At 46.3% G+C, this 12,980-nt stretch overlaps 1 protein-coding gene across 1 annotated transcript; it reads left to right on the forward strand.

The window, feature by feature from the left end:
• The first annotated feature begins 3,208 nt into the window (after positions 1 to 3,208).
• Positions 3,209 to 5,982, forward strand: CRX (cone-rod homeobox). Its single transcript, XM_037820175.1, has 3 exons — positions 3,209 to 3,308; positions 4,005 to 4,156; positions 5,335 to 5,982. The coding sequence occupies exons 1-3, from the start codon at positions 3,209 to 3,211 to the stop codon at positions 5,980 to 5,982; spliced, it is 900 nt and encodes a 299-aa protein (XP_037676103.1).
• Positions 5,983 to 12,980: the final 6,998 nt, after the last annotated feature.

Raw genomic sequence — 12,980 nt, forward strand, 5'->3', positions numbered from 1 at the left:
CACCCCCTCCACTCGGGTGAAGGATGAGGAGGAGGGGAAGGGATGGGTGCTAAAATAAGTCCTATCCATTTTTTATTCATTTACTTATTTTTCAAGTATTTATTGGGGTTGCTGAGTCTAAATTATTTCTGGTCTTTTACTCCGGTAGCTGACAGAGTTGGGGGAACAGATGGGTAAACAAACATATATGCCCTGTTTAATATAGGTTATGTCCTGAAGGACAGGAGAGAGAGACAACATGTGCTTGTGTGTGTGTGAAACCCCGTGTACAGAGGGAGAGATAATGGTTAGTGAGATGGGACAGGTGGAGGAGAAGGGGTTGTCTGGCCGTCCTGGCGTGGGGAATGGCTTATGCAAATATCCAGAAAGGCTAAGAGGTTTCCTGGGTTCATCTGAAGGCTTTGATTTTTGTCCTCAGGGCAATAGGGAGCCCTGGAAACATTTTCAAGTTTTGGTTGTTTTTTGAGATGCTCCCGTTGGTTTTGCATTTGTAAAGGTAACACACATGTGGACAGGATTAAAAAGTAATCCAAACTGTAAAATCAAGGAGTGGATGCAACACACTTCCCCAGAGGCAATCACTTTTACCACAATTTTGTTTCTTTCCTAGATTGTTTTTTCTATGCATATATTATATGACATATATATATACACACACACAAAATCTATAGACTATATATATACTGTGTATGTATGTATCTCTCTCTTTACATATATAACCAATGCCTTGTTTTAAAAATCACAAATAGTAGCATACGATATGCACTGCTCAGCACCATACTTTTTCATTTGAGTATATATGTATCATGTATATATGTTTATATAACATGTATTATACACATTATATGTAATTTGATTTTATGTGTTCTCGAACACACACAGCTATTGTAAAACTATAATTCTTAAAAAGTTAAAAACTTGACTCATATACATATATAATAAACACAGGCCAAGGCTTTATTTAGCTCACTAAGGAGGGAGTCTGCTGTTTCAAATGAGAATTCAAGGAACAGAGGTTCATACAGTTATTTGGGAAAACGCATGTGGAAAAAACGTTTGCCAGATTCTATTCAAAACTGGTTAAAGACCTGTTCCAGTTTGTTAATGCTGCCATTATGCAAAACACCAGAAATGGATTGGCTTTTATAAAGGGGATTTATTAAGTTACAAATTTACAGTCCTAAAGCCATGAAAGAGTCCAAATTAAGGCATCAACACGAGTTATACCTTCACTGAAGAAAGGCCATTGGCATCTGGAAAACCTATGTATCTGGGAAGGCACATGGCTGGCATCTACTGATCCCAGGTCGTGTCCCAGCTCCTCAATCAGCTCCTGTGCATTCTTGATTCTTTCTCCCAGGATGTTTCTCTCTAAGCACCTGGGGGTCCTGTTTTAGCATATCCTGGGGCAAACCCTGGGATTCATCTCTTAACTAAACGTCCTTCTGTCTGCATCTCCGAACATGTCTAAGCATCAGCGTCAACAGTCTGGACCTGTGATGGTTCTTTTTAAAGGACTCTAGTAAACTAATTAAGACCCATGCTGAATAGGTGGGGCCACACCTCCATGGAAATAATCTAATCAAAATTATTACCTACAGTTGGGTGAGTCACATCTCCATGGAAACAGCCTAATCCGAATATCCCACAAGATTGGATTAAAAGATCATGGCTATGTGGGGGACCTAATATATCCAAACTGGCACAAGATCTACAGGACAATGAAACTGTAACCTTTGAGGCTATATTTGAGGCTATAAACCAGACAGAAATCATTTTCCACCAGACTTCTAGAAATTACCATCTACCTTGACAGTGCCCTAATCGATAGTGAATAGTAAATTGAACAAAGGTACCTTCCCAAAGAAAATGAAATAATCCTGGAGATGTTTGAAAATCAGTTCATGGAGAGCAGCCTTATTCTTTTTCATGACTTCATAATATTCCCTAGCATGGCTGTGCCATCATTTACTTAACTATTTCCTCTTTTGGTGGTCTTAGAGGTTGCTGGAAATTATAAATATGCTGCATTTTAAATCCTTGTATAAAGGATCTGCTTACAAACAGAAACAAAAATAATTGCTTTATTAAGAGGTGCTATTTTAAGCACCTGAAACATGTTAATTCCCTTCAATCTTCACAACCACCTAAAGGTGTGAATGCTATTTTCATCCCATTTTACACCAAGGAAACTGAGGTGTGTACTGAAGGCAGTTTGCTGGGGCAACGGAAAGATGGTGATTTACACAACCTACATGGCCACCAACCTGACATGAGAAACTTCACTGAGGCCAATGTTAGGAGTTAGCAACGTCTTATCTTAGCCAGCCTCGTAGGTCAAAAATGGTCACTTGCTGTGGTTTCTACGAGCCTCTCCCTAAGAATGGTCACCCACCCCTGTCGGCTGGGATTGCCCCAGGCTTAGCACTGAAAGCCCCTCTCCATCCCGGGACAGCTGGTCAGCCTCTGCTCCCTGATCATGTCTGAACGTCTTTTCCTGTGGTCATAAGGAAGAAAAGATCTCAAAGAAGGGGAATGACAGAATCAGATTTTTAAAGGGATAAAAATAGTAATAAAAGCTTCCATTTATGTTGGTAATCTTAATTTGCCAGGGCAGCTGCAACAAAGCTCCAAGGACTACTTGGCTTTAGTAATGAGGTGTTTATTGTCTCAGGTTCTGGAAGCTACGAATCTTCCTCTTAAAGAGGAGAATCAGCTCTACACCGTTCTCCCATGGACTTCCTTGGCTTGTAGAGCCATAACTCAATTTCTACCTCTGTCGTGTGGCCTGTCTGTGTGTCTGTCTCTTTCTGTGTCCATTCTGCCCAAATTTCCTCTCCTTATAAGGACACAAGTCATCCTGATTTAGGGCCCACCTCAACCCAGTTTGGCCTCATCCCAAGTAATCACTTCATCGAAGATCCTATTTAGGAATAAGTTTGCACTCACAGGACCGGGGGTTACAACTTGAGCATGTCTTTTTGGGGGAAGCATTTTGCTCTGTAACAATGCCCCATCATGTGTCAAGCAGAGGGCCATTTTACACTTGAGGAAACGGAGGTACAGAGAGGTGCGATCAATTAGCCAAGGTCACAAAGCTGAGAAGAGAGAGGCTGCCAGTCTCTGTGTGGTGAGTGATCGATGGTTTGAGTGATCGTCTGCCTTCTGTCTCAGGCCCTCCAACTGGACCCCAGTATCCGCAGGGATCATGATGGCGTATATGAACCCGGGGCCCCACTACTCTGTTAACGCCTTGGCCCTGAGCGGCCCCAGTGTGGACCTGATGCACCAGGCTGTGTCCTACCCAAGTAAGTACAATCCTCCCCCCGCCCCAGGCTGGCCCCCTGCTCTTGGGGATCTGTGGGAAGATGGTGAACACTTACAGGGGGCACGTCAAAGCCAAACACCAGCTGTGTGTGTTCATCTGCAAATGCACAGAAGTATTATCTGTGTCTTAGGGATGTTGGAAAGCATTAGGCATTCATAGAAATTTAGGATAGGGCTCCAGAACCAGGAGGTGTTTACATCTCTTAGCAATGCTTTATTTCTAAGTGAGGGAAACTTTCAATTAGCTGTGGCTTTATCCTTGAGCTGCTTTGTGTATTAATTTGAACTGCATAGAACTGCCATTTTTGGAGGCTAAGAATGGTTAAATATCAGCCAAGTCCTTCCAACCGAATGTCTTAGATAGTGCATAAGAAATTTTAGAAAGGGGAAGAAACATGCACACACCTCCCTAAAGGACTGGAGTCGATTCCCTTCTGAGAAGAGCATGAGGACAAAAATGACAGGCCAAGAGGGACCCCACTTCCCAGGGGGCAGAGTGAGGTCCAGAAGGACAGGGAACAGAAACACTGTTCGTCCGAGCAGGCGGACACCCAGGAAGGCGTTCGCAGGGCCCCACCCAGCCTCAGGGCTGTACTCCAGCTGTCTCTGCACCAGCAGAGATGGAGAGCGGGAGGCCTGGGCCACCTGAGGGCCCCACGTACCTGTCCCCACCCCAGGTGCTCCGAGAAAGCAACGGCGGGAGCGGACCACCTTCACCAGGAGCCAGCTGGAGGAGCTGGAGGCCCTGTTTGCCAAGACCCAGTACCCCGACGTGTACGCCCGCGAGGAGGTGGCTCTGAAGATCAATCTTCCCGAGTCCAGGGTTCAGGTGGGATGTTCCAGTCCTCGGGCCCCTTTTGGCCCTTCCTTGGCTTCCATGGGCCCTCCTGGGACCCAGGGTGCATGGAGGAGGATGCAGTAAGAGTAACTGCCAATGTCCTAAAGTGGCCTAAAGTCCCCCAGCCCCTGTTATTTCACTGACCCCTTCTCTTACCACTCTCACCCTTTCTCATGCCACTCCAGCCACACTGACCTCTGGATCTTCTTCTAACATTCCTGCCTGAGAACCTTTGCATTCTCTGTTCCCTCTACCTGGAACTCTTATTCCCCGGATAACGACACGGCTTGCCCCATCACCTTGTTCAAGTCTTTTCTTAGCAATCAACTAAGTTACCTTATCAATCAATGAAAGCTGCACTGACCATCACATTTAAAATTGAACCTTCTTCCACCACCCTAGCCCTACTGCTTCCCCTTCATCCCGCTCAATTGTTTCTTTCATAATTTCTATTGCCTTCTAAAATACTATATTATTTACTTATATACTGTTTATTTATAATCTATCTCTCTCAACTAGAATGTCAGCTCCACTTATGCATCCCCAAAGTAGTAGAAAATGGTTAACAAATATTTATTAACTGATCAGATGGATGGATGATTGTACGTATGTATGTATGACTGGATGACTGGGTAGATGGATGGATGGATGGATGGATGGCCAATGGTTGGATGGATGGATGGATGGATGGCCATACAGATGGATGGAAGGGTAGATGGATATATGGAAGGATGGATGAATGGATGGATAGGTGGATGGATGGGTAGATGGATGGATGGATGGCCAATGGTTGGATGGATGGATGGATGGATGGCCATACGGATGGATGGAAGGGTAGATGAATATATGGATGGATGGATGGATGGCTAATGGATGGATGGATGGATGGATGGCCAATGGATGGATGGATGGATGGATGGCCATACAGATGGATGGATGGGTAGACGGATATATGGATGGATGGATGGGTAGCTGGATATGTGGATGGATGGATGGATGGGTACATGGATATATGGATGGATGGAGCACCTCATTATTTGATGCAAGGTGGAGAGGTTTGATACTGATCTGATGTCTCTCACTGTAAGCGTCATCATTTCTGAGCACCATAAGGGCTTTCCTGGGTCTTTTCTCACTCACCCATTCAAATCTCCCCTCTTAACCCCCAGGTTTGGTTCAAGAACCGCAGGGCCAAGTGTAGACAGCAGAGGCAGCAGCAGAAACAGCAGCAGCAGCCCCCAGGGGGACCAACCAAGGCTCGTCCTGCCAAGAAGAAAACAGGCACATCCCCTAGAGGCTCCACAGATGCTTGTCCAGACCCCCTGGGCATCTCAGATTCCTACAGCCCCCCTCTACCCGGTCCCTCAGACTCCCCAACCACAGCAGTGGCCTCTGTGTCCATCTGGAGTCCGGCCTCAGAGTCCCCTTTTCCTGAGGCCCAGAAGGCTGGGCTGGTGGCCTCAGGATCTGCTCTGACCTCAGCCCCCTATGCCATGACCTATGCCCCTTCCTCTGCTTTCTGCTCTTCCCCCTCAGCCTATGCATCTCCCAGCTCCTATTTCAGTGGCCTAGATCCCTACCTTTCTCCCATGGTGCCCCAGTTGGGGGGCCCAGCTCTGAGCCCCCTGGCTGGCCCCTCTGTGGGGTCTTCCCTGGCCCAGTCTCCCACCTCCTTGTCAGGCCAGAGCTACGGCACCTACAGCCCTGTGGACAGCTTGGAATTCAAGGATCCCACAGGCACCTGGAAATTCACCTATAACCCCATGGATCCTCTGGACTACAAGGATCAGAGTGCCTGGAAGTTTCAGATCTTATAGAAGATGCTCTCCACTTTTCTCCATCTGGCCTCAGGACCACCCTCGTATGTCCAAATCTGCTTCCCTGTAGCTTAGATGCTACAGGGAGGAAGCAAGAGGATCTAAAATCCTTCTGAAGGTTGTGGCCTCCTTGGCTTTATGTTCAGCGTAGTTCAACACAGTCCACCCCTTTTCTCCTGCAGGAGAGGCTCCTCCCTCCCCTGGGATAGCACAAAAAGTCCTAGTCATTCTCTCAACCCCAACTCCCTTCACATGCGTTGTGACTGATATCTTAGTCCATGGCCCCAGACTCCAGAAACTGGTGCTGAAAACTTGCCCTAAGAAGTAATGAAATCAAACTTACAGTTGACTTGGGATAATGTTTGGGTCATAATCTCTGTGCCCTTGAAGAAACATGTTGGATTCTTCTTCAACATATGAGTAGAGATCCCTCTAGACATTCCAAAGACAGGCTTTAGGAGGTCCCATCAGGAAACCTTAGGCCAATTATATAGCTATATAAAATAATTCATTTGGAAATTCTATAGACTTCATTAATGTCAGGTTTACCTAGTAGGTTTAGGGGCCTGTCTGATTATATATATATATTTTTTTTTTCTTAGTTTATTCTTAAAGATATTTCATCATTCATTCATTCATTGGAAAATTTGGAACTGGCATATTTGGAAGGGAAGATAAGTTGCCTGTTCCATCTCTTTTTTCTCCCCTTTTGGCTTTAGAAAGATGACTTTCACCCAAACATTGGGGTAGTTGCATGGGGTGCACCAACTGTATTTGTTGGTATTTCAAAGAGCATAAGAAGGCTTTCCGTCTATAAATACCCAAGAGATGGGGAAGAGAATTGGATTTGGAGGCAGTTCCAATTTTCAAACACATACTCCCTCTTTTTGCCTTTTGGTTTTTAGTTTTGACTGTGGGGTTGGGCCTGATTTGAGGAAGGTTTCTGGGGAGGTGCCATATTTCTTCAAGTACAACTTTACCCACAGAGACAAAGACAAGCATGGTGAGAGTTTTAAGAAGGATTTAGGTATTCTGACATTCTTGGGAGTTTGGTGTTTTGGCCCCTGCCTCCTTGGTCTGGTTTCTCTTTACATTTTGGGGCAGGGGAATTAGGAGCTTTGTGACTCCCTCGCGGATTTTACAAGGCTTGAGATGAGAGGAAGTAGGGTAAGAAGGTACTGGTGTGTGTGTTTAGCAACAGGCTCTCCAAGGAAGAGGAAAAGCCATGTTTAGTGTTTGCCAATTTCTATGGTGTAAATACTCCCACCGTGGCTGATTTTGAATGACCAACCTGAGGTCACTGAGCTCAGAGTTGGGGAGAGATGGACAGTTGGTGCTCATGAGCCTATATGAGTTGACTCCAACTGCTACATGTGAAGAAGGGCTGGGAGATACCAGGGGGGCTTTTCCAAGTCCGGGCCAGGAGAGGTCCACACAGCCTAGACATCTGGAGGGAGCACACTGTGATGAGCAGAACCAACAAAGACGGTTTATTCAACACATGCCTTGTTCATCTCTCACTGGCCTGAGCCGTGGTGGGCTCTAGAACATTAGGCCCAGGAGTGGCTCAGAGTCCAGTGTGGAACAGAAAGTATAAACAGAGGAAGACAGAGGGGTGGGCAGTTGGGGGATCCAGATGAAATTTGCGAGGGATCAACAGAGAGGAGATGACATTGTGCTATGGGCCCACGAGCAGGTGGAGACTGTAATCCAGCCTCAATTATTCATTCTGCAGAGACCCCCATGCTCTGTGCTGGAGGCTGGGGTCTCAGGAATGAGCAAGAATCTCTCTCTGCTCAACAGATCTCCCCATGCATGGGGGAGGCTGTTTCTTGAGCAAACGATTCAAAGGCTGCTTGATAGGAGGGCTTGAAGGATGGATGGGGTGTTCTGGGGAGGGTGAGAAGTAACAGAAACTGGGGAGCCAAGCCAGAGGTCAAATGGGCCAGGTCCTCAAGAGACCCCTATTCCAGGGGTCTTCCAAGACTTCTCTAGGGTGGACAGAGAGCAAGGAGTTGAACTGGATCAGGAGGACCCAGAGGTTTCGTCCCCTGGGCTTGTCCTACCTCCTTAAACTCTGCTTCTTGGGCTGTCTACTGGAGACATCAAGGTTCTACTTCCTAAAACCAGGAAGGGTGAAGGGAACTGGGGACAGAAGAAAGAGGCCGGTAACTTCCTTCATTCTGTGTCAGCCTCTCTGTCCTCCCTTTTGCACCCACTGGTACCCCAACCCCACAGAGCAAAAATGATTAAAACATTGAATTCCATTTAAAGTCTGGGTGATTTTTATCTTTTCATGCATTTTTTTTTCTGGAGGGGCAAACTGAGGGAAGTAGAAGAAGTAAAGGAGCAATTACTCACTCCCTCTCAGGTGTCCCTCACCTTCAGTTTTGGAGGGTGTGGGTGCATCCATGTGTTTTTCTCTGCTTCATCACCATCTTCTCCTTGCGATCTCCCTAAAGCCAGCTGAGCAGCTCATGGGCTCCAGAGCCAGACTGTGGCTTCCCCCCACTGTAGCCTCACTGGGCCTCCCAGTCCCCGTCTGTGCATGGCGGTTAATGATGATGTTTTCTGCCACAGTGGCTGGACTTAATGGATTAAAGGAGCAGCTTTCTGTCTGGCCTTTAGAGCCACAGCCCATCCTCAGAAGCCCTCCCTGCCAGCTCTCAGCCTTCTCCAGCTTCATCCCTGTCTCCCTTTCTTTTTCCATCCCTCTGTCATCTTCCATCTCTTCTCCCAGGTCACATTCAGTTTCTCAGTCTCACCGTTTCCTTCTCCTCTCTTCTTTTCTCCATCTCTTTCCTTTTGTTTCTCCTGATTGTCTTGCAGACTCCCAGGTCTCAGTTTCTTTTTGCTGGATTTCTGCCTCCCCCCACCCCCAAATCTTCTCTTCTCATTTGTCTCTGACTTTTTCCATCACTAAATCATATTTCCCTGCTTCTGTTCTCCATTGCTGACTCCCAGGTTCAGATGTTTGTTGGATTTAAATCAAGATTGATGGAACCAGATGGACCTTCCGTCCAAGCCCGCCTCAGACCCTTTGGGTTGTCTGACCTTGGGTGATTCATTTTTCCCAGCAAGAGAATTAAGTGAGGTCATTATTTAAAGTACATGGTCCTCAAGTTTGGTCCATGGCAAGAGCTCAACAAATGTGTATTTATTTATTTTATTGCAGCAAAACACACAAAGCATAAAATTTAGCATTTGGGCCATTTTACAGCATACAACTCAGAGGCATTGAGGACATTCACAAAAGAAGCCAAACACAAACGGCCACATATTGTATGATTCCATTTATATGAAATATCCCCAAGGTGGCAAAGCCATAGAGACAGAGAGCAGATTAGTGGTTTCCAGGGGCTGGAGGAAGGGGGAATGGAAGGTGACAGCTTAATGGGGATGAAGTTTGCTTTTGGAGGGATGGAAAAGTTCAGGAACCAGATAATGAGCCAGCAAGTCCACTCACAGGTATATACGCCAAAGAATTAAAGAAACAGCAATTTTATACGAATGGGCATTGCAGCATTATTCACAACAGTTAAAAGGTGGAAGCAACCATCTTTAGAGGAACAGATATACAAAATGTGGTCTATCCATACAATGGAATATTATTCAGCCATAAAAAGGAAGTGCTGCTACATGTGACAACATGATTTGAACCTTGAAAGCATTATATTAAACATTTAATTTAACTCGAAAAAGTTTCACTGAAACTGACTCACACAACAACACGGATGAATATCACAATAATGACTGGAAGACGCCATGTTGTGTGATTCCATTCAGTGAAATTCTAGAAAAGGCAAAACTCCAAAAGCAGAAAGCAGATCCGTGGTTGCTAGAAGCCAGGGATGGGGGAGAAGATTCAGTGTAAAGGGTCAAAAGGGAACCTTTTGGGGTGCTATAGATGTCCTATATCTTGATTATGGTGGTGGTTCCATGACGGTTGGCAATTTCCAGAGCTCATCTAACTGTGTACTTAAAATGGGTGGATTATATACCATATGAATTATACCTATTATATATCTGAAAGAAAAGAAAAGAAAGAGAAAAATTTGCTGAGTATGTGCTACTTACCAGACACAGGTCTAAGCAGGTCTTTTAAGTCTCAAAACAAACCATCAGATAGATGCCATTATCCCTATTTCACAGATGGGGAAACTGAGGCAGAGGGAGGCCAAGGTCATGCAGCAAGGTCAGCGTGGGAGCTGGGATCAATACCCATCTTGTTCAAACGGGAAACCTCCAGCCCCTCCTTGCACGTCCGCCTGACTCCCTTTTCTTATCCTGGCTTTCACTCCTTGCTCCTCTCCTTGCCTCCATCTTTCTTTCTTGTTCTCAGGTGGTTTTCTCACCTTCTCATTTTCCCTCCCTCCATCTCTCCCCTCACCCCAATAAGCTTCTGTCCTCCCTCCTGTTTCTCCTGATCTCTGGGCCCCTCCCCGACTGTTTCCTCTGCCCCTGCCCAGGACTCATTTAGCAAATGTTCCAATCCTCTTAGGTTGGTCCGGCATCAGCAGAATGGCCGGGGAATTAGCGGGGATTAGGTGCGCTCCTGACCCCTGAGAGAGGGGACCGCAGGGAGACGACCGACATTTAACTAATGGTGTCCTCCCCTGCCCAGAATGAAATCATGCCTGGGACACACAATACCAATAAAATCACAGCCAAAGTCTTTTATAAGCACTTTCCTTGTATTACTAACTCACTCAATCTTCTCCATGAGGTCGGGGGACACGACACCCTCCTGTTGTACAGATCAGAGAGGTTAAGGAACTTTCCCAAGACAAGGCGACACAGTCCCAGCCTTCCTGGAGCTCCCAGGGCCCGTATCAAAGACGAAGAAACAGGCTGGGAGAGGAGAAGCGATTGGCCGTGGAGCCACACGGCAGGCAAGTGCGATCTCTGCTTGGGTGACGTCAGAGACGATGCTTGCAGCATCACTTTAGAAATCTGCTAAGTGTTATCTACTGAATTTGAACAAAAGCCTCTTCTATGATCCAGAAATTCCACTTCTAGGAGTAAATCAACAAAGATACACAAAATACACGTGTACATCAGGAGACGTGCAAAAAATGTGCATAGCATCATTGTAATAACCTGAAACTGGAAATAATCTAATTGCACATGAACTGGATAATGCATACAGAAAGGATGCTATATCCCACAGCGGGAAACCATCCACAGACATGTGAACAAACAGACCACAGAAACAGGCCACATGGACACAGCTTGTGAACAACGATGAACAAAGAAGGCAAACACCAAGGAGGACATACCCTTGGGTTGTAGGTCTATAAAGTGCAAAACCAGGCAAAACTCACCTGCAGTGTCAGCAGGTAGGACATGGCTTCCTTTGTGGGGCCGTAACTGGGAGCCCTCATGACCGAGCTTCATGTTGCTGAGAATACTCTGGAGGGGTGATTTCTCACCGGTGTTTTCAACTTTGTGAAAACGCACCGATTTGTGCATTTTCCTGAATAAATGTTGTGCTTCAACAAAACACTTCTTTAAAAAAATAAAAAGGGAAAATTGTTGATGACACCGACACTCATTTGCCAACAGGAGACATTTCCTGGAGAAAACCTGAAACGTGGCTACGGGTGGAAAAGCAGTTATTTTCCAGGAAGTCAGCCTGAGGCTCAGATGCACTTGGGCAAAAGGAGCCCAGGCTCCGGAAGGAAGAGAATCTTGTCCAGAGAGTTCAGAAAAAAAGAACCCAATTTTCTAAAAAGAAAATAGACCTTCTTTTATTTCAGATGCATTTTGCACAGTTCATAGCTGTGCACTTTGGAGAATTGATAAAGTACCACTTGCACCAGCTTCTGGTGTATTCTCCTAAATGCAGTCTATGGGTACGGGAGCAAGTTTGTACATATGTCGTATTTTTTTTTCAAGTTTCTACATTTCCTTGCTTCTCTGTTTTGCTTCTCAAGAAACCTGTGCTCCCAGAACCAGCTGAGATAAGATAGACAGGTAGATAGGTAGAAGATATACCGATGGATGGATGGATAATTTAACAAACTATATTAGAATTTACAAATTGGGTAATTTGGGGGCAGGAGGAAAGATCTCAGAGGACACAAAAATGGGACTAGAACTTAGGTGGGATGGAGGCACGGGGTCACAGGAGTCATCCCAGAATGGGGGACAGCATCCTAATCACCCAACTGAGGACCCCTGGGGGTGGGGTGGGGAGTGAGTGCAGGATGGAGAGAGTTTGTCATGGCAGGAGGAGGGCTGAAGGAGGGGCAGAGGATACAGCCAGCGGACACCCCAGGCAATAATTTTGAAGCAATTAGACTAGTGCCTGGCATATAGTACAAAACACGTGTTTGCATTTTCTCTCTCTCTCTGTCTTCATACATCTATCAGCATCCCCTGGGAACTTGTTAGAAATGCAAATTTGAGGGCCCCACCCAGTCCTGCTGAGTCAGAGGCTCTGGGGGTGAGGCCCACTAATCCGGGTTTTAACAAGCTCTCTGATGATTCTGATGCCCACTAGGAATCTGAAAATCACTGGCTTGGAAAATGTGAGGTGCTGGGAGGGAGGCTGGTTTTCAAGGAATAATGTTTGAGTGCATCTCCGGGACGGTGGAGAGCAGTTGGGCAACCAGTGACTCTGGCCTGGGAGCAAACCCGAGGGCTGGGGTGGGTTCTCAGCCTGCCAGCTCCCTCGGGAGCAGAGGCCTGCACAAGTGATGCTGGCTGTGGGGGTGGGGGCAGAGGTCACGCCATGCTACAGGGGGACAACTGAACCTGGGGGAGGAAGGCATTTGCCCAAGGCCAGGTGGATGAGAAGAATAAGGACCTCCAGAGATTCCCAGCTTCTCTGACACCGTACCCGGCACATTGAGTCCGAGGAAGTTTGCTAATTATGAGAAAGAGGAAAGCAGCCCCCGGCAGCCAAGAGTTCGCCTGACACATCTGCGCCTTGGGGGTCTCCTGCGGGATAGAAACAAAAAGCACTCACAACGCACAAAATCTGTGATTCTGAT

The sequence above is a fragment of the Choloepus didactylus genome, chromosome 27, assembly GCF_015220235.1.
Source record: "Choloepus didactylus isolate mChoDid1 chromosome 27, mChoDid1.pri, whole genome shotgun sequence".
NCBI classification, from domain to species: domain Eukaryota; kingdom Metazoa; phylum Chordata; class Mammalia; order Pilosa; family Megalonychidae; genus Choloepus; species Choloepus didactylus.